General features: G+C 35.8%; 4 protein-coding genes across 5 annotated transcripts; 2 read left to right on the forward strand and 2 right to left on the reverse strand.

Moving 5' to 3' along the window:
• Positions 1 to 2,106: 2,106 nt before the first annotated feature.
• Positions 2,107 to 5,015, reverse strand: LOC107226028 (ubiquitin-conjugating enzyme E2 J2). The gene is made up of 4 exons (XM_015666700.2): positions 4,322 to 5,015; positions 3,931 to 4,165; positions 3,554 to 3,682; positions 2,107 to 3,457 (listed from the first exon to the last, which is right to left on the reverse strand). Exons 1-4 carry the CDS (start codon positions 4,444 to 4,446, stop codon positions 3,245 to 3,247), a joined length of 702 nt encoding a protein of 233 aa, XP_015522186.1. The 5' UTR covers positions 4,447 to 5,015; the 3' UTR covers positions 2,107 to 3,244.
• A 411-nt stretch (positions 5,016 to 5,426) lies between these two features.
• On the forward strand, positions 5,427 to 10,246 carry LOC107226023 (serine/threonine-protein kinase Pink1, mitochondrial). 2 transcript variants are annotated; one of them, XM_015666696.2, is made up of 7 exons: positions 5,428 to 5,727; positions 6,488 to 6,762; positions 7,234 to 7,769; positions 7,992 to 8,114; positions 8,347 to 8,764; positions 8,840 to 8,938; positions 9,022 to 10,246. In XM_015666696.2, exons 1-7 carry the CDS (start codon positions 5,613 to 5,615, stop codon positions 9,274 to 9,276), a joined length of 1,821 nt encoding a protein of 606 aa, XP_015522182.2. In that variant the 5' UTR covers positions 5,428 to 5,612; the 3' UTR covers positions 9,277 to 10,246. The 2 variants fall into 2 exon arrangements, with proteins under 2 accessions (XP_046595016.1, XP_015522182.2); XM_046739060.1 differs by lacking the exon at positions 7,992 to 8,114 and having other exon boundaries at positions 5,427 to 5,727.
• Positions 10,247 to 12,618: 2,372 nt separating this feature from the next.
• Positions 12,619 to 16,610, forward strand: LOC107226018 (leucine-rich repeat-containing protein 34-like). The gene is made up of 5 exons (XM_015666690.2): positions 12,619 to 12,782; positions 12,873 to 13,038; positions 13,121 to 14,121; positions 14,241 to 14,402; positions 16,508 to 16,610. The coding sequence occupies exons 1-3, from the start codon at positions 12,619 to 12,621 to the stop codon at positions 13,436 to 13,438; spliced, it is 648 nt and encodes a 215-aa protein (XP_015522176.2). The 3' UTR covers positions 13,439 to 14,121; positions 14,241 to 14,402; positions 16,508 to 16,610.
• On the reverse strand, positions 14,395 to 21,470 carry LOC107226019. The gene is made up of 9 exons (XM_015666691.2): positions 21,061 to 21,470; positions 17,137 to 20,957; positions 16,400 to 16,678; positions 16,148 to 16,298; positions 15,880 to 16,053; positions 15,433 to 15,700; positions 15,182 to 15,334; positions 14,892 to 15,034; positions 14,395 to 14,802 (listed from the first exon to the last, which is right to left on the reverse strand). Exons 1-9 carry the CDS (start codon positions 21,282 to 21,284, stop codon positions 14,514 to 14,516), a joined length of 5,502 nt encoding a protein of 1,833 aa, XP_015522177.2. The 5' UTR covers positions 21,285 to 21,470; the 3' UTR covers positions 14,395 to 14,513.
• Positions 21,471 to 22,147: the final 677 nt, after the last annotated feature.

The raw sequence follows: 22,147 nt of genomic DNA on the forward strand, positions 1-22,147 counted from the left end.
AATTTTCGCATTAAAAAACTCTGGTGGCGGTCAATTTCAAGGAAAATTACCAGATACAATGTTAAGCATTTCAAATTTACGAAATTCCTGAGCTATAAGGTAATTTTCAACCTATAGTTGTAAAAATAATTTGAGGATGAATTCACCCTTTGTATGCCGCCTTCGCGTTTTCAAGGACAATTCAGCTGCTCGGTTTAGGTGAGCAACCGGTTTTTTTTTTTCGCTACGTATATACGCGTATACATCATCGACTTTAAACTCGTCGTGTTTACTCGACGCATCCTTCCTCCCGGGCGGTTTTAGACAATACGGCATTCAAAGGAAATCTAACATTTACAACGGTTGGTAAACCTCTCGCTCGCTTGTGTAAGAGAAATAATCGCGAGTCACTATTTATGTTTGCAAAATTTTCGACTCGGATGCTGATGGCACGATAGAATATCAGAGTTATATCACAGTTCGATATTTTTAAACTTTCAGATTTTTCACACGACCAATTATCTCGAACGAGATTCTACCACAGCGTTTTCAAACTCCGTGTGAATTGACTGGCAAACGTAGATTCCGTGAGTGGGAAAAAGAGAAGAAAATGAATCTGGGAAACTTCGTAAGTACCGTCGGATTTGGGCGGATTCCCGCCAAACTGACTGCGGCTAAATTAGTTCCCTCCGTCACCACCGGCGGCACCACCGTCTGGCACAAACCGACAATGAGATTGGCCGTGATCTACGGGTTGCGTACAAAACGGCGTATACTTGAGCGCAATGGAAGGAGGAGAGAGAGGTTTGAATACGAACGAATTTCTTTTTTAAGCAAATAATGTATATTACAGTGTGTGTTACGGGAGTAACATACATCGTATTTACATCATGTATATAATATAAGGTAATTAAAATATTTCCCATTTACAAATAAATCCTAAATGTACGTACAATATTTAACAACGATACTCCAACGCGCAGTCATTACGTTCCATACCGAAATACTACGCCGTTACGTTTGGAGTACGCTAATTATGGGAAGAGTCGGAAATTATCATTTCGTTAGCACATTTGTCAAATATACAAAGTGTACCTGTGCACTTATCGCGGGATTGCCAAGGTAAAACTGTGGCGCACGTCGGTAACGGGCGCGAATTTCGAATCTAATTCAATTTGGTTTTTCTTCGAAGCGTTGTGTTACAACTTATAGATATCGATATAGTTACATGGGGAATTATTAAACAAGGGTTGAAAAATGAGTTGATTCTGAAAATATTATACCGAGAAGCAGATTTGTTGTGCTTAGCAATCCCTCAGATAAAGAGATTAAGAATACCAATAGAAGTGACGTTATCTCCGTGTTGTTTATTTTTCTACTTTACATTCGATTTCAAAATAGGGAAGTACGTGTCGTTTTCCTTACATCGTCGCGTACTTTTAATAGCAATCCATATTTTAAATTCGAATTACTTTGATGAACCACCAAGTATTTCATATTTACATTAAAACGTTCAACGCTTTTTCATTTAATCCAAATTGAATTCAACGTCTGACAGATATATCAAAATGTTTTATAAGGAATACGAGAAAAGAACTGGGGAAAAATATCGACACATCGATGCGTTATAATAATTTTAACATTTGCTACGGATGAAACGTAGTTTTCAATCTAATTCAACAAATACTGTATCAACAGCATTTTGCACATTCAATATTGATCTTATGAATCAAATATAATATGTTTAGGTACTAGTTATCATACTCATCGCGATAAGCCTACCGTTTTGTAACATAATATCAATGCGTCGATATTTTAGCTGAACCTATACACCGTAAGCGATAACTGTGATGCAGGAATTATTTTCCATTAACCACAGTCACACTGAAATTTACATGCATCTATTGTTTGTAGGAATCATTACACATGAATTTTTTTCGGCACGATCGCAGAAGTGTTAGCGTTAATTTGAATATAAATTATTTAAAAAGAAATTCCGACAAGAATCATAAAATCATCTCGTGTTCTATGTGCGACCGTTAAACCCAATTATTTTTACTCATATTCAACTCGATAATGTAGTTTAACATGTAATATCAAGATTGTGCATTGCGGATACTTGATATAAAAGTGCGAGCCAAAATTGTGCCTCAACTTTTTGATACGAATATCACACTTTAATTTGCAAAACTAAAAATATACCTTGTAAATTGACGATCATCCGACGTATCAATGAAAACATGTTATTCACGATTCTTGAACGTGCCTAAAAAATTCATACAGCGTTTACTTATGTTTACCTATTTATTATTAATCATATTCCGCTTTCAAGTTGTTTAAAAAAAAAAGTCTTTGATCCAATTTTATTTATTTTTTTTTCATTTATGAATATTAACGTCAAGTTAATTTCCATCACACGATCTAATTGAATTCATACTGAGTTTGTATTTGGTAGGGATGAGATACGAAGCAGAAACGTGTTTGTTTTCTAATAAAGATGTTAATGCAAATAAAACGTATGTTTCAAATATTAGTGAAAGCTGCATTTTCTGTAACTCTATTACAAAAACTACCTGTATCGATCGGCGACATATAATACATATCGACATGAAGAAGATAATTGAATCAATTGGCTAATTGGTCGAGCATCATACATACTCAATTCCATACTTTGTTGTGTAATTGTTTCTGCATAGCTGAAGACATGCAAAAATTTTCGACCATCGTTTTTCATGAATGAAAAACATGAAATAAATTGAAAAATTTGCATGATTTCGCGAGTAATATTGTGCTTAATTAAAATGAATAACAAGGTAGAAGGTATTCTATAAATCTATAGAAATATATCTTCTTCATATTACTAATATTTTGTGATTTAGAATCTGCATATTCAACGATAATTATAATGCGAATACTAGATAACACATGAAAATTGAAGCAAATAATTGTTAAAAAGAAATATTATAGATGAATAATGGAAATGCATATGTTTGAGTTGGATAATGCGAGTAATTCACTCAACCATGTGATTACGGACCTGGTTACATTAGACTGAATAGTCATTCTCGGTATCAAAACAACATCATTGTTTCCTATCAAATCCGTGTCCAGGACAAAAGAACTATTACCTACGTCTGCTCGACCAGTCGCTAGATATCAGATCTTTCGAAGCTCCTAGTGTGTTTTTATAACAGAAACACGAACCCCATTCTTAGGTTTTCAGTAGAACAGAACATAATATGTCTATGATATAACTAGAATTAATTTACTCGGTAGCAATGCTTCTCAAAACATACTTCACAGTATAGGCAAACGCGGCAAAACCTACGATAACAATGAGGTTAGTGAGGGCACTATGAAGCGGACTCTGTTCTCTCTGAAACTGATCTCTAATTAACGAAGATACTTCAGATGCTGTCGACTGATGCCTTGCTTGCTTTTCCAGTTCCTTGCGGTGCTCCAACTCTGCTTTTATAGCCTATCGAGTGAAATCATTGCATCTATGTATCTAGTTTGCTGCATAATGAGTAAATGAATCTTAAAAATTCATTAAACAAAGAGGTTATCGACTTACCGATACCGTGTCTGGGAATAATTCACAAAATGTACTATCCTTGAGGTTGTACTCAAGGCTCTGCGATGCCAACAGCCTTTTTTCATAGTCTGGTGTCTCTATGCTGCCCAGTGTCGGGCTCTTTTCAATCTGTGCGAAAACAATATCCATATTTCAACAGTTTTCCAATATCTCAAAACTTTTAATACATTGTAAATATTTGAAATTTTGACTGAAACCAGCAACATGTCAACAATAAGTAGAATATGAATTTTTCCATTTGTTTTAAGTATTGCAACAGTTTTTGAAACAATATTGGCGAAAACCTTAAAAAAAATATGCAATTTCAATGTGAAGTACTAGCACATGGGAAATGTACTTTACTGAAGCCTTCTTACCATGAAGCTAAGGAGACCGGTGAGAATGGTGGAAACACTCCATGCCGGGTTCCAAGTGTCTGGATGAAAATCGGATATGGATAGACAAAGCCGTGTGTTTACTTTGAATCTGCCGTTTGGCGTGGTCATGTATATGCTAGGTGGTTTGAAAGGAAACTCCCGTGGAAATACGAGCTTTCCGTGATAAAATCCACCCTCGTAAGGTGTACTTTCCGGACCGTTGACAACATAATGCCTGTAAGTATAAAAATAAATAAACAAATCAATTGTCTCGTCGTAGGCTTGCAGCCTGATTCAATGCTATACGTCGACTGACATCAATATTGTGCAAATGGATGAATTGTCAATCTTTTACGCACGCGAAGGATCAAAATAATGTTATCTTTATTACCATTCTAATATATTCGAAGGTACGGGTTCAGCTACGACGTACGGCACCGGGTCCTTTTTCAGTCTCAAATAGTCTTGCTTTAATCTAGCAGTGGCAGTGTTTGGCTTTCTATTCATTATTACCATATATATATAAACTAGGCTGGGTTGATCGGTACTATTGGTAATGGAAACTTCACTGTTTTCACACTTGTATTCACGAATGAGTATTAATTATTTCTCACATCAGGCTCAACTGTTTTTCGTGAGACACATTACCGCGATACAATTAATTACATGTATACGTATAACGTGATAACCTATTTTCGTAGAGGAGTCAGACGTCAGTTTTGACGATGAAAAAAAAAAATGATAAAAAAAAAAAAAAACCACGTCAACGTTGTAAAGGTTAACTGGAATTTGAGCGTTTGGAAAATACGACTTCACGGTACACTCGCAGAGTTTTGATAATACCTGGCTAAATACGGGGCGAATATTATTGCGATTGTTAGAAATCAGGAGTCACAACGAATGAAAAAATATCCTTCGACTTTGACAACCAACAATTTTCACGGCACACAAACATATGATGGAAGACCCGTATACCGGAAGTGAAACAATCCAGCATCCTGCGTAGTTGACTTGTGCGCTTTACGCATGACCATTATATTCCAAGTATCGCTCATTGTCAGGCGCACTTTCGTCATTCGAATCGTAAATACGGATCAATTCAGACTGAGAGAAGTTGGTTGACTGGAATTATTTTTCTTTATGCGTGTCCTCGCACTTCGCCAAATGTATCATCAGTAGACTGAACAGATTTTACAACGCAAGTTTACCTTTATAACGCCACAATCGCGGATGTACTTGCGAACTAGGAAGTATGATAAGTATCTATGCTATGACAGAAAAATTAATTATACTTATACCGTTATATTAGCGTTGTTGGCGATACGATTTTTTTGTCGCATTCAGCTTCACTAGGTACCTTATCCGAAAGAAGGAAAAACCCGCGAGTAGTATACGTCCTGTTTCCTGATTTCATATTTTCCCGCGCTTTTGCGGATTTCGAGTCTGCGCAAAATGGAGGCTGATTTCACCCAATCGGGTCCGAAAGGCAGGTTCATCCATGGGTATGATAATTGCAAATGGTGAACTTTGAACTGGCGACAAAAGACGTGTTCGAATTCTTTTAAAAATAATTAGAGTGTTCCAGGACTCTTGATAATTGCGCGATCAAAATTTTCCAGTTAAAACTCTTCGCGTCTGGGTTAGGGCCCGCCCGGGCTCTCTCGGCCCACGAGTGCGGAGAAATGTCGTTACGAACGGTAGCGCAACGTCTCCTGCAAAATGGTCGTGTCCTTCTCCGTTCAGTACGCAATCCACAATATTACACGCAAGGCAACAAAATACACGTTGTGGAAGTAGGTAAGGGCCTGTTGTCATCTTCTACCCGTGACTATCATACTCAAATCGACTCGACACATCAATCTCATCAGTCCGGTACCAATTCGCTGGCAATCGTCACAAATAACCATGTCACTATCATTAGGTTATCCCTTGCAACGTAACGGCGTATTATAGGTATGTCGTACTTGGAATGTATATGTAAATACTGCATTCATTTGAAACGTCATTTCCAATCTCAGAGCTGGTACGAATCGTTGTTTTCATTGTCTTTTTTTTTTTTTTTAGTAAAATCACTCGAGGCACCTTCATTGTTGCGATTATACGCACTTCCAAGTTTTGTACAATTTTATATACTCAGCATTTTACATGTGATTATATACGTTTAACGCGACTGGTGCTCATAATAATGTTAGATTTTACTCCCGCTTCAATTCAGTGTAGAGTGTATTCTCATTGTTTTATTCCATACTTTCGACTTGAAACATCATTTTATGCGAGAGAGTAGGAATAAATTACTTTCATGTTGAGAACAACACAAAGAATTACAGAATCAAAAGCAAACATTCTTGTTTACTATCATACTTATGGGACAATTTTTAATTCAATTCAGATTTTTATGTATCAATTAGTTAGTTGATTGATTACTAATGAACAAGAATTCTTGACTCATAATTAATTTCTTCTTCAACTATAATCTAATAAATATTTCAACACCATAAAATAAAAATAAAATTTCTTGCCAAACTATGACTAGTGTATTTTGAAATTCTTGATTCAGGTAAGACCCAGGGCCAGCTGCCTACGGGTGGTAATGTCTCTGCTGCAGGGAGACACCTCGGATTCCTGGGACTCCATGCTCGGCGGATATTTGTTGACAATGTTTTGAAGCGAGTGACCAATAGTCTCGCCGGAGATTTACGACGTCGTGCAGCAAAACGTTTATTATTTGGAGATTCAAGACCATTCTTTGCTCTGGTTGGCGTATCGCTGGCATCTGGTACTGGAATACTTACCAAAGATGACGAGCTGGAAGGCGTTTGCTGGGAAATCAGAGTATGCATACTTCCAGATATTTTTTTGGAACATAAAAATTAGATGCTCTTACAAACAAATTTCATTTTTTGCAACACAACTTCTATGAAATTCATATTTTATCATGTCATTCAAAGGAAAAAATAAACCCTTAACTAAAGCTTCATTAGACATGGTGATGTCATCTACAAATGGCTCTTATTCAAATGTCAGCTTATTTGTTATTATTATTCAGACTTTATGTTGTTTATAAATATATCATTTTTCCAAGTTCAAACTTAGCTGGCATTTATAATTATTTTGTAAATGGGATTTTAGATAGTCACATGTGAGTTGAATGTTATTTCAACACACTTGTTTTTGTAAAATTTAACTAATGAACGATTGTGAAAATTTTCTAGCCACGAAAAGGAACGCTAAACCGTCTGAAAATCGTCTATAGACTGTAATAAATTTAACATGTTATGTAATCAACTGTTACCTCATTCATAGGAGGCTGTGTCTAAGGTACAATGGAACACTCCAAAAAACGACCAGAATTACGAAGCAACAACGATTGAAGACAATCCAGTTGATTTAAAGGATTTTGTAATTGGACCAGCAATAGCCAAAGGATGCTCAGCAGTCGTGTATGCCACTCGTCCGATTGACCCCGAAGAAAAACAGGATTCTCAAATTACTGTTGATACCAGTAATAAGGATCTGTCCAGCTTTCCGTTAGCTATTAAAATGATGTTCAACTATGACGCAGAGTCTAATGCAACAGCTATTTTGAGAGCTATGTACAGAGAGACTGTACCAGCTAGAAAACATTGTCAGAATGAAGAACTGGCTTTGTGGGAACAGAAAATGGCTGACAACAAAAGAATTCTTTCTCCACATCCGAACATCGTTGCTATGTATTGCGTTTTTGCCGATAGAGTTCCTGATTTACCGGGATCATCGAAAATGTATCCTGACGCTCTTCCACCTAGGATTAACCCGAACGGCTCTGGAAGGAATATGAGCCTCTTTTTGCTGATGAAAAGGTACTTGACAATATAATCTGGGAGCTTCAAATTTCCGGAATTTTGCAGATTCTGAAAAATTGGATCAAATTTATTGGTATTTTCTAAAATTATAAACAAGAGAAACACTTGGGAAAGGTATACCTAGAATCATGTGTGTCATGTTACATGTTATGTTACAACGAAATGAGATATCAATATAGTGTATCGATTTCCAATGACAATACGGGTATTGTATTTCAGGTATGATGTTAGCTTGAAACAATATATGGTGGGCAGAGAATTAATCGTTCGAAAATCGATATTGTTGTTAGCACAACTATTGGAAGGGATTGTTCACATGTGCTCAGCAGGTATTGCACACAGGTAAGGGAGTCAGTGTTGGATTACGTTTTCCACTTGGTGTAGACGAATATTTCTTATATCATGCACCGTGGTTATTATACCAATGGATGACTTAATATTTGTTCATTAAAAAAGAATTAGCGTGAATTCTTCATGCTGCTTTTAATTTACGTTTTGAACAACAGATAAAAATGTGGTATTTTTGGTTACACGTAATGTATGTTTATTAATACAGTGAAATTTTTTAATACAGGGATCTCAAAAGTGACAATATTCTTCTGGACCTTTCAGAAGAACGTGATAATTGCCCGTCGTTGGTAATAACTGATTTTGGATGCTGCTTGGCAGACAAAACTCATGGTCTCTACCTGCCATATAGTTCTCACGATATTGACAAAGGAGGAAACAGTGCACTGATGGCTCCAGAAATCGTTAATGCTGAACCAGGACCATTCACTAGCTTGAATTACACAAAAGCTGATCTGTGGGCTGCAGGGGCTATTGCATACGAAATATTTGGTCAGAAGAATCCATTTTATGGGGAAAAAGGGCAAAAACCACTGCTGATGAACCACAGCTATATAGAATCGGAATTACCGCCACTTCCAGAAGTAATACCACCTGTTATTGTAGCATTGATTAAGAATATGCTTAACAGAAGCATGTACAAGGTATTTATTTTGTTAAGGGAAGGAAGTGTTTTCAAAAATTCATCAAAACTAATATCACTTCTATTTCCGTTACAGAGGAATAATCCCGATATGGCGGCAACCATTATACAAGTCTTTCTCTGGGCACCAAGCATTTGGTTAAACAGCGACAGTAAATTACCGTCAAGCAACGAGGTGATAGTTGTTCTACTTTTTGAGCTTTAAATTTCACGCGTTGATGTACTGTCATTTTTATTATTATTATTTTTGTGTTCAAGATTCTTCAATGGCTTCTGTGTCTCACGACCAAAGTTCTTTGCGAGGGTCGAAAGATCACTGATTCTACGCCAAATCAACTTTCTCAGAAATTGAACGCAGATCTCATTTCCAATCGTGAATATACTCAGCAAATATCTACCCGATCATGTGGACGTCGCACAATGCCCGAGTATCAATTGATAGCCAGCTTTTTAAGTAGAGTTTCACTGATAAATGTAAGAGATGCGTTGAAGTGGATTCATAACCACACTTAAACTCTAGTATTATTGGAAGGAAACAAGAGATGATTCTTAGAGTATTGTATACTGATGCATTGATAAAACATGATATGCTGGTAGAGATCAGTTGTGCTTTATCTCTTGAACTTTGATAAATTTTATTTATTTCTTCAATAGTCTTCAAAACTTTACAAAAATGTTGGTTCGGGAATCATATTACTATTGGGTATAACCAACATGGTTACACGCTATTGCAATACAAGGCAATCCTTACATTGAGAAAAAATGTCGAAAATGAATTTCTACGTTACTTCCAAGACACGTATGCCTATTCATCTTACTGTACATAAATTTTCTGATTTAAGGAAGAATATTTTTTCTTCTCTTCTGTAACTGCGCGAAGCACAAAAAATGGTACTGCAGAATAATGTTATGTCAGTCTCTTCTTTTTGGTGAAAGTGCCTTTGAAAAGGATGTACAGATATTATCAGCTTTATTTTTGAACCTATTACGTTGTTTTTCAAATTTTATTCTACTTATATCATTGTTAATCCACAACAAGTATTTTGAATACGTGAAAGAAATAAGGTTCCTTGAATAAACAATTTGTCGTATTATAAAATTGAGCACTGTGAATTTTGCCGTACCAGCAAATATCGATGAAAGTCGCAAGATACTGCGGAACTACTCGTACTTCGCGATACACTTGATTGTATCGAGATAAGTAAGAGCCTGTTGAAATATTGAGTTCCTCATGATGAATTACATAACATTATTTATTGCAGCTTGGTTAAATATCTCATAGAAATACTAGTCGAATATTGATAAAGAGTATATTTCTCTAAATTATCGTGTTCTGAAATCTAGCTTTAGGGGAAATTATGTTGAATTGGCTGTTATTATTTCATTGTATTTGTGAAAACTTGTATATGAGATGTAAATATCGATTTGAAGTTGAACTAGGATCCAAATAGAGAATACAAATATACGTGGAAAGTGCTCTTAAGTATCTATCTCATAACTATTGTACAGATTATATAACAGTGCTAACAATACATACATAAAATGGTTATATAATTTGGGACTAGAAAACTATCCTGAAGAATATCCTGCATATTTGCATCTCGTGTTTATTAGTTCTAACAATCATTTTTTTTTCTTTTTTATATCTAATGGATGAACTGGCTTTCCACTTCTCTGCATTGCAAATTTCATGTCTTCAATGTTTAAACCCTTTGTTTGAGCCAAATCTTCCAAGTATATGAGGTATTCTTCGAAACTGATGGCACGTTTGTGAAATTTAAAAAAACACAATCCAGTGTCAGTCGTTGTGACTTTATGCATATCAAGAATTTTAGCTGACGCCAGCCATTTATCGCTTTGCGAAAGTGGCAGCAACTTTACGCCTGTCGAATTGGAAAGTGGATCCATTCGACAGTATGCTGAAAAAGTGTCATAAGCTTTTATCACCACAAAACAGTGCGTGAAAGCAACTGTAATTTAGAGGTAATATGAAAAGAAAAGTCAATATTGATTGAATTACCTGCGAACATGACATCCAAAGGCACTTCTTCCACTTCCTCAGTTATTCTTAGTTCTTGCATTCTTTTTTCCACACTGAAATTTATATTTTTCAGTGTATATCAAATAATGATATGTGTCTTACGAACCATAAATAGCATCGCTTGAAGTATGGATCAAATAAAGTTTCATCCATTAATATGACAAAGATACTTCATGGAACAATAACAAAACATTAAAGTCTAAAATTGTTTCTTTTCTGTCTAACTACACTGGGAGTGACAGTATGTCAGATAAACCATTAACTTGCGAAGAAAAGAATTACTAATCATAATGTCAGAACATGTAACGTTTGATGTATATCGTAACATGATAATAAGCACCCCACCTTCGAAAATTTCTCGCGTTATCAATGTGGGCTCGTGTGAGGAGAGAGAAATCGTATCCGAAAACAGCGCAGAGATAACGAATCAATGCACCGATGATGCAATTTGTGCAAATTGTCCCGGTTGTGCAAAAAGCGATTTTACTATCCCTTGGAAACATGAGCATTCTCCTTATTTTTATAATGACCGCAATTATGCGATATTACCGGATATCCCGAAACGTTTCAAGGATATGAAAGGAGAAATAATAATGAACAGTCTATTTTTCTCATGCTTTTGTGAAAAATGGTATAACGGCACACGGAGATTGATCTTGCGGGGGGCTGATTTGGTTCCAAGAATTGGGTGACTATATAGTGAATGTTAATTAATATTGCTCAAAACCTTGAAAGTTTTGATTCGTCAGTTAATTCAGGGACTACTTGACGTTAGAAAACTTACACAGCATCAAATGAAATTTAGGAGACGCTTTCAAGATTGGGATGTGCCATATCTAATGGTATTTTTACGTGCCAATACAGACGTCGTTTCTCTTAATTTAGCATACAACAACATTCACTGTGCTGGCTTTATCAACCTGGTCGATTACATTATTGTAAATATAAAATTGACCCATGACTTGATAGGAAGTAAAATAAAAAACACATATTCAATTCTAAAATATGTAGGCATATAAGCACATACTGGGACTTAATGTGCAAAATAACAATATCGCTGCACCAGGTATCAACCATTTATGTCAGGATGGTGATAGGGTTCCACTGAAAACTCTTAGACTTAATGGGAACAAGTTCGGAGTTGAGGTAATAGTATTAGAATGCAAATTACGTAAGGTTTTAAATTTGTAGAAAGTTTTTTATGTCGTGGAATGTTTTCAGAGTGCAAAAAAAGTAGGTTTGATGCTACTGAAGAATTCCTGCTTGAGATATTTAGATGTGGCTGAAGTTGATCAGACCGCTTCGAGTCTGGTTTACTTTACAACTGTTATGAGATGGGACCAGGAGGAATGCAACAAGACGTTAAAAATATTAGATCTTAGCAGACCAAACCCTGGTTATATGTATATTTTTGATAGTACTCACTTTGCCAGCGTTATCGGTTGCATGTTGCGGGTAACACATTAAATTATACCGCAAAATTAATTTTCGTAAAAACGTGATGTGTGGAGTGCAATTTCAGTTTCAACTCATTATATAACACGAAGTAGTTCATACGATTGATGCTATTGATTTGATCAGTGTGTAAAGCTCCACAAATAACTGGTATTAATATTCATTGTGTCCTCATGAAAATCAATGCAAAGAATCTTTAATGCAGAACTCCTGTGACATATATTGAGATATATCACATCATAGTTATATTATTGTACCCTCGATCATATCGATCTCAATTTTTGAATATCCAGTTCAATAGGTGTTTAGTGGAGTTGCATTTACAAAAATACAATTTCTCCTGCCATGACATCGAGATAATGTTAGAGGACTTAAAATACAACGAAACATTGCAATTGCTTGACTTGTGCAACAATAATATAGGAGATTACGGAATGGAGCATCTTGGAAACTGGTTGAAAATGAAACCATCGCTCAGTGGTTTGTGGCTTGCTCACAACATCATCACTAGTCAAGGAGCTAGGTAACTGCTTTCCTTGTCAATCCAGGAATAAATTGAATCAATACTTTTGAGTATTAATTTGTTGCTTTCATTTTAATTAATCTCATTCAGGGCTCTAAGTGTTGGCATGCCATTTTCAAAAATCAGAATGCTGGACCTTTCGTACAACAGAATAACAGATGACGGTGCAGTGGACATACTCGGCTCCATAAAAAAGAGTACGCGTTTGTGGTATCTGAGAATCTTTGGTAACTCTTTGGGACATTGTACTGCCAAGGTGAATCCCAGATGTGAGATGCAACTGCAAGTTGTCTCCTGTGCATGAGGTAAAATCAAATTTATGTTGATCATAATTTCAGATTGTAGAACGAATGCTCGTATCTGGTGTACTAGTGCAAGAGAACATCGATGTTCAGCCTTACAGGGTTGATCATGAATCGTATCTCGCTCATTATCCAAGTGATCATTACAAACAACGCTATTATGATGTTCCATGTTATTCTCATCCACAACCGCTGCAGATACCCTATGTTAAGAACAAATTCTCCGGGAAAGCTGTGCCAAAAGTTCACTTTAAATACGTCGATCCTGTCCCCATCGAAGACAGAAAATATCCAGTACTTGTCGATCAAAATAATTTTTATATTTTATTCATTCTGTCATTGTGCTGCCCATGACGTTCATTAGCGCATGTTTCGAGCAGCAGTGACTTCTTTTTGAAGTTACCAAAATTTATCGTGGGATGATATAATACTGATCAATTCAATAGAAGTTGATAGAACGTATTCAAACAGATAAATAAAACTCACGCACTTGATTGCGTGTGTTGCGAATGTGGAAACAACCAAGTGATGGATTCTTTGGCCTCGTCCACTGTGGATATCGTTCCTGAAACTTGTACATGCAATGTGTGTAAATATGAAGTTGATTTGAGAAAACCGAGCACATTTCAGTCGGACGTAACTATATTTCCGAGACCGTCTTGTTCATGCCATCACGATGATTGCGCATGTTGTTATTGCCTGCCATGCAAAGGTACCATTGTGGCCCAAAAACTATTCAAGACCACGCATGTTGAATTTGTGCATTCTCATAGGCAAAAACGAAGATCTGCCAATGTCCGAGCGTGATGAACATCCGATTACCTGCAACTGTTGTAAATGTGGCGCTAAAGAAGTGGAATATGCTTCATCATCAATTTCAACTAAATCAAATGAGCTGCATGACTATCCGGATGGGATTGACCAATTGCAAAAGATTGCCTTGATCTTAGAGCGAGTTGACAGCGAAATGCAAGAGTATATACTCAGGTGGATCAACATAAGCGAAGATACTCTTAATTCAGACCTAGCGGCATTAGGTAAGTACACTTCACTGGTCATGTCACCCAAACGTATTGAAGTGCGCTTAAAAACGTATCCTGAAGAATCATAGAAAATAAAACGACTAATTGTCATTAAGTTCAATGTCTTGCCACAGATGTTAAGAGGGGCGAGATACATGAAGAAGAAGCATCGGTATGTGGTCCTCAAAGTCTGGTATCAAAATCAATGCGAACATCAACCTTTGAAACAATGTGTTCTGGAAACTATGAAGATTCGTGTTGCAATGACCGGAAATTGTGCGATGACTAAATACTCGGTGAATACTATATTTATTAAAATTTATTTTCTTACATATTTTGATGATATTTTGCCTATTATTTCTTGAGTACTTAAATTTTATAAAACTTATATAGTATGTAACGTAGCATTATTTTTCTGGATTTAATTGATCGGATTGCACCTGACAATGAGACGACTTAACGTTTGTCAAAGTCGCCCTTTTGCACTGTAGGTTCGTTATTTTCTCACAATTAGTCACAAAGTCAAATGCACTTTCATAGTCTAAAACGATATCTTTCAATTCTTGTAACTGGAAAATTGCCTCCTTATGCACTTTGGTCGACTGTCGCTTGTATCTCAATGCCGTGATCATTTTGTCAAGAACATAATGCAGCCATAAAATATTTGTGTAAGGTTCAAACTTTTGCCAATCATTTCTGGAACATTGTAAAATGTGTTTTATTCTAAGATTACCATGAAAAACCATTTGGAGATTTAAAACAAATTTGTATGTGTAAACATTTACCCAATCTTGTCTTGCATCATTCTGTATATTTCAAACTGGTATTCTCCCTGTGCTGTAAATAGGGCAGGATCCAAAGCTAAATCATTGAATATACAACAGCCTTCATAAGACATTCTCGACAGCGTGAAATCTATAATTGCGACCTGAAAGATAACAGACATTTCATCCATGTAGAACCTCATTGAGGTAATTTCATTATTGATAAATTACTGTTTTATGTTATCTCAAGTCCAAATACAATTCGGTGATCACTGTAAAATTTTATCGTATAGTAAGTTGTACTGCATTACCTGCATTCCTCTAGTGGGGTACGTATAAACTTTGTCATTGAGTTTGTAGGCGACTCGTGAGTCTTTGGTATGTGATATCAAAATATTACCCCAATGTAGATCTCTGTGTTCAAATTCCAGAGATTGTTCAGCAACTGCCAATGCCAACGCTGCCTATGAACAAGTGATAATTTTGTATTTTTACTATGTATATAAGAAATTAGCACGGTTAAAAATTTCAAGTGACTATTACAGATTATCCACTGAGATACCTGTACAAATAATGCGTGGGACTCGACAGCTGATTGAAATACGAAAGCTTCAAGGTCCTGACCACCATGACCAAGCTCTAATACTATGTACAATTGATTTTCATCAAACATCAAAGGACAATCGTTATCCGATCCTTTGTCATCGTCGTAGGCTTTCCACAGTTCTATCAACTTCTCGGGATACTTTCCAATGATACATCTTATATTTTTTACCTCCACAAATCCATCGGTTTGATAGCTCTCGCCGTTCCTCAGATTGTGCAGTTCTCTGAAAATGGGTTTTATCAGTCAGAAGGGTATAAAGTTTCTAGCATGATGTCCGCATTTATCAGTGTTAGGTAAAACACTGTATAGTCACGGTGTAGTCTGACAAACTGTTTAAAAAAATTTGGTATGTGTCATCAATTATAAAATGTGAACTCAATTATCAATGATAGTGACATTTACTTTGCAATTACTATTTCTGACAAGATTTCATCAAATTTCTTCTGTCGTTCACCATTTACGAGTGCATTCCCCTCAATTGGAATTATTTTGATGACAGATTTTTTTTTGTTATGCTCGTAAAGAAATACTTCTCCATAGACACCTTCGCCAATTTTTCGACACCTCTTCATGTACCTGTTATTCAAATTTGTTGAGAAATGAAAATATTAAGATTAAAACTTACTCAAATTCTTAAAGGATATTGTTTCGAACAAACCAAGTTACTCACTCTTCAGGGAAAGATTCAGTGAAAGGCAAATAATCCGTTTGGCAGCATCTTTGTAAAACGACATCTCTTGCGGTTATAAGATTTTCATTTTCAATTGTTTCGATTTCCACAGTTTCGCATTGCACATTAGAAACCAGGGTCTTTCTGTCGGCTGTGTAAATTCATAAACTTAATGTAAATTTCTGGGTGAAAAAAAGTAAATACTATACGCTAATTTAAAAATAATATTTAGTATAACAAAGTGAGCCTTACGATTGAAATTTGATCTTTGAGACAGTGTTTTTCTACTCTTACTAGCAGATATGCCATAAGCTTCAAGAAACGATGTATCTTCAATGTGACTCAGCCTCTTGTTTTCAGGGACTACTCGGATTGACATTCGACGAATGAACCTGCTGGGACTAGCAGATCCAGTACTTTGTGCTTCCGCACATGTTGTTCTATCTGGTATCGAAGTGCAATCAAGCACCTTTGAGCGCTGTTCCGTTTCTCTGTCATCCTCATTTTTTCCCAGACAACTTTGAATCAATCCTATTATACACAGTCAGACGATTTTTATTAGATATTTTGTCTTTATATCTTAAAAATAGATTGCATAAAATAAGTAATCTATAAGTCCTAAGTCTCTGACGCCCAATACGCAAAACGAACAGAAAATATTTACAAGTTATATCAAAATAATTTCAAGACTTTCGAATTGATCAAGACTCACCCATTTACTAGAAATTATATTTCAAAATTTTGCAAAATGATCCGAGTATTTTTCTCTTTCCATGTTTTTTTAAAAAAAGTAATACTGCGTTCCGTTCATCACGTCTGATACGTTGTGTGTAAAAATGTTTTAAAAAAGTCCAAAATTGTACAGCATAAAATAATAAAATTGTGATACTTATGGGTTAAGATTTTAAGTGATGGGACATTGTTTTTAAAAACAAAAAACATCTCCATGAACCGCTAGATAGTCAAAGAAGGCTTCTTTACATACTTACTCTCTTGTTGCATATCAAGAATTGCTTGCACGCTATTTTGCCATTTTTTCCCTTTTCCAATGCTCAGTATCTCTAAGTCCGATCTATCTTGGATACTATTAAGTATGGACAGAGAGCGAGTCCATTCCTTTCCTGGCTTTAAAAACACTGACTGTCTGCCTATTATTCCTGGTTCAGTCGCATCCAATTTGGTATTATCACGATCAGAGTCTGATACACGAGTCAGATTTGTTTTAAATATGGAGTTACTTCTCTTAGAGTTTTGAGCTCGAGAATTTGAATTCTCGTTCTTATCGCAGGTACCTCTAGCATCTTCCATTTTCATGTTACTGGATTTATTAGAATCCCTCGTACTTGCTTGAAACATTTCGTCCGTTTCGCAAATCGCAGGAAGTCCTAAGCCCCAACTTTCCTTTTTGCTAGCAGCAACTTTTATAGGTTCTTTTAATTTTTCAATTAATACCAATGGCTGCAAGTTTTTTTTCAGATTTATATTCATTGGTTTTTTGAACAAGTCAATTGTTTTAGGTTCATCAGGAGATTGTGCTTCTGCCTCAGTCTTGTCATCCTCTCTTGAATCAGATGCATTCGTCAATAACATTTCATCCGTATCACGAATCGCAGAAAGTCCTACGCCCTGACTCTGCTCTTTGCTAGTGGCAACTTTTATAGGTTCCTTTAATTTTTCAATTAGTACCAATGGCTGCCAATTTATTTCCAGATTTACACCCATTGGTTTGACGAACACGTCAGTTGTTTTGGGTTCATAAGGAGACTGCGCCCCTTCTTTATTCTTGTCATCCTCTCTCGAATCAGATGCATTTATCGAAACCATACCAAATGACTCGATCAATTTTGTGTTATCGGTAATCGGAACTGCAGCTGGTTCTTCATCATCTTGTGGTATATGTTCTATTTCAAGTTTTAACAAACATTTACGACGTTGCCGTGTGTTAATTCTACTAGATAATAATCTCAGTCTTTTGCTCAGAGCGATTTCGGTCAGATTCAAAGATGAACCGTCAGCATATTTCGATGCCTCGTTTGGTTCCTCAGTTGACACACCTTCGTTAAGTTGGGTTTCGTTTGAACTTGTCACATGTTCAAGAGAATTTGATATTTGATTACTCAATATACTCTCTTTGTGTGGTTTATATTCACTATCCGATATAGTACTCCATTCTGCGCTACTACAATCATCATTGCTAATAGATGACAACTGTGATTCAGACGACGAATCATTTCCCATATTTTTATTTTTATTGTTTGTCGTATGCTTACTATTATTACTGTCTGTTATGGTACTCCACACCATATCACTAATGCTAGCATGTTTTTTGCAGCTTAGCAATGATTCAGATTCAATGTCATTGTTTGACCTTATGCTCAAAGAATTAAAATTCTTGGTAGAATCTACAATGCTTTGTGAAATCTCTCGATTCGCAGTAGTTATATTACTCGGACCCGTTTCATCATATACACCTGTATTATTTTTCTTGTCTTCATGAATTCTGGATTTATTTTCACAATTTTGCAATGAAAATTCGCTATTTTCAATCTGAGATATGACTTTAAAATTATTTGAATCACTAATATCAGCTGACTTGTGATGTGTGGAGTTATTTGTGGCCAGTTTATTTGAAACATTTACGACACAAATTTTTGAAGAAACATTTCCAAATGCATCGGGCGAATCGCGGGAAATGAAGCCGCCTATATTGCAAATAGTACTGGGTTTTGATGGACATTGCAATTCTGCAAATTTGACAGCACGTTCTGTTATCATTTCAATTTTCGGTACGCGATTTTCCAGATTTTCAGAATTATCTATGATTTCGTATTCTGGGTATAAATCCGAACAGCCATCAAATGAACCAGGATTAGAATGCATTTTGGGATCGTTAGAGTCATTGAAATACTTCTTTTTCATTGTCATACTCAGTTTGAGCTGTCTTCCACTGCGTGTAGTTATAATACCAATGGGTGTCAGCTGTGCGTAAGTATCCTTAGATTTTCCCATAAATTCATTTGTATTTTCAGATATACCAGATCTAGTACTGCCGGTGCGTTTATTTCTATGACCTACGTCAAGTTTAGGATTCGAATTTTCAGAATCCAATTTCAGAATCTCCAGAGATTCTTGAATTCGGGAAGTCGGAGAAAGTATTTCTACTGATTTTGCACTGTACGAAGTATGTTCGTGACTCACAGAATTTTTAACAACTATGTTTTGAATATCATTTTGTTCCCAATACCGATTGCCTGGTTTCAACGAGTCATTTTTTTTATTTGAAATATTGAGTTTTCTTTTTGCTCTTTTACGGCGTGCATTTACTCTCTGTGCTGCTAAATCTTGTTCAGTAATTTTACTATAGCTAGGATTAGAATTCATAACTGAAAGTTCATTGGTGTGTTGTTGTGTTGGGAATTTTCCAATCCTCTGCCTCATATGACTACCCAGAGTAATAGGCGAAAGACCATTCATTGATTTGTCAATTCTTACATATGCACTTATAGGTGTGCTACACTTGAGATAGTACAACGAATGCTTTGTATCACATTGCTTTGAAGTGTCCGTAAGTTTTTTGTTTTCACAATCAGTAATTTCTATTGTACAAGGTTTGACACCGTGAGACTGTGGTTCAATATTTGACGCAGTGTTTGAAATGCTAGTTTGAAAAAGATCCTCAGACGCATATGTGTTACAAGCTTCTGACGTCGTGGTGAATTGATTTTCACGCAACATCAGAACCTCTTTTTCTTTACAGCTGAGAGAACAAGGTTTAGGGAGAAAATCTTTTTTCATTCTGACATTATATTCAGATATTCTCGAACTGCAAGGTTGGTGACTGATATTCGAAATGTTGTTAGAATTATCCACTACATTTATATACTCTGGACTTCCACTTTTTTGTATTGAACGGGTTTGAATTTTCTTTTTGGCTTTCCGGTTTAAAATTCTATGGTACTTATTAGAATCTGAAGAGTCACTTTCACTTGATTCTGATGCTGAACGTCTTTGGAAGTTCTTAACTTGTATTGATTTCGAAGAATTTTTAACTACAGCCTTATTTTGCATCTCATATGAAACAGTACTGGTTAAAAGATTGTCCTTATTCTCGTCTATGCCTTGTGGTTTTTCAGCATCATCTTCCTTTAATCTATTGTCATTTGTTTCGAATTCAGGTAAGTCCCTTGGATCGTTTGGTAATGTGTCACAATAATTAAGGACCTTCAATTTTCTGCAATCATCATAAATCCTATTCAAAAATTTTTTTTTAGGTTTACTTTTCACTTTGTTAAGCTTGGCATTGTAACTTTGACTGATATTGTTTTCGCTCAAAGATAAGTCTGAGATTGGTGTGATAGTACCCTTCATTCTCAAAAGATAACTGTTTTTTTGGTTGTGTTTGTTTCGTGCGGCCCGATTACGTGTCACTGGTTGCTGTACAAACCAATTTTCAGAGTTACTGAAAGTTGAGTCATTCGTATGAACTGCAAGTTTTACTTTAGTATTCGGCGTGTTGATACGAGATTTTGCAGGTACTTTTCTGTTCACGTTTCTTACTGTTCTGGACTTTTTTGTGCTTACATTAATCAAATCATGTTTCAATCGTCTTTTTACAACTACTTCGGTATCCTGATGCACTACACGAGATCGAATCAATTTACGTTTGGCTCGTTTACCGGCTCTAGACACTGCCGGATCATTTTTCAGCGACAATTCGTACACATTTTTATTCACATGTGATGACTCCTGCGGCGGTACATCACTGCTGATGTTTACAATTGAATTATATGAAACGGGTGGTGTTGGGACTCTGGAATTGAAAGCATGAAACGTCGAACAAGTTTTTCCATGAGTAGAAGTGTTCATAGAACAGGTAACATAATTCATCGCTGATAATAAAAATTAACACTCACCTTGCGTTTTTGGCAATTTTGTCAAAAGTGGTTTCAAAGTAGCCAGAGCTGAGTTCGTCGATGTCCACATCGTCAAGACTAAGTGCAGGCTTACTTTTCCTCGTTTTAGTTAATGTTTTCTTATTGAAAAAATCAGGTTCTCGCGATGTTGTATGCGAATAACTAAACGACGATTGTGCACCTTTTTTCTTTTGATAAGTCCTCAACGGCGGCTTGCGGATCATCTTGATTGTTGTCTCACATGAAAAATAATACAATTTTTGTGTCCTCACTTATGAACTAAAGTTCAATTTTATAAACCGACTCTCAGAGGTTATGATTGACACTGCATTCCTTTGTTTACCCGCTTCTTTGATTTCGAATTTACAAAGCCTGAGAGCGCCCTCTAGCATGAAATAGGTTTTTGAAAGCAGCGTATCTCGGTAACCGAACCTTACTTACCATTACAAGGTAATAAATATGATAAAGCGTATTTACCATTCGCGTTACAGAAGCGGATTACTTCTATAGTGCGAAAATGAACGAAACAAACTCTCTCGATTGTCAAACTTGGCAAAGTATTATTTTTCATTAAATTCTATAATAACGATTTTAATTTATTTGAAAACTTTTATTCTGTCTAATATGCCTAGCCAAATGTTATCCGACTTTCGGGCATGAAACGCAGGTTTGATAATTATGACAATTTAGGCGCACACGAAAGAGCATTTTTCAGATAATTCGTATTTTTTATTGTGAATTTATGGTGGTACATATTGATTTTAAAACTGTCTGATTGCTTCCTGTTTTAAGAAGGGACAGCATCATAATTGTCATTCCAAGAGCCCTCAATTATTTTCCCAGGTAATGATTCATCACGTTATAAATTGAAAGCATATATTTTTTATTTGGTCTTCTTCAGGAAATGGTTTCACTACGTAATTCAACGAACTATTCTTCTATTCTTTACTATTCTGGATAGTGTTCAGTAATAAATTTGTTATGTAGATATGAATATAAAGCACGTATTCTTCCAAGAAAGTTAATAAATAGCACATACACGTGCGTGGATGTATACAAACAGTATATCGGCATACTATACTATTAT

Source organism: Neodiprion lecontei, chromosome 4 (genome assembly GCF_021901455.1).
Source record: "Neodiprion lecontei isolate iyNeoLeco1 chromosome 4, iyNeoLeco1.1, whole genome shotgun sequence".
NCBI classification, from domain to species: Eukaryota; Metazoa; Arthropoda; class Insecta; order Hymenoptera; family Diprionidae; genus Neodiprion; species Neodiprion lecontei.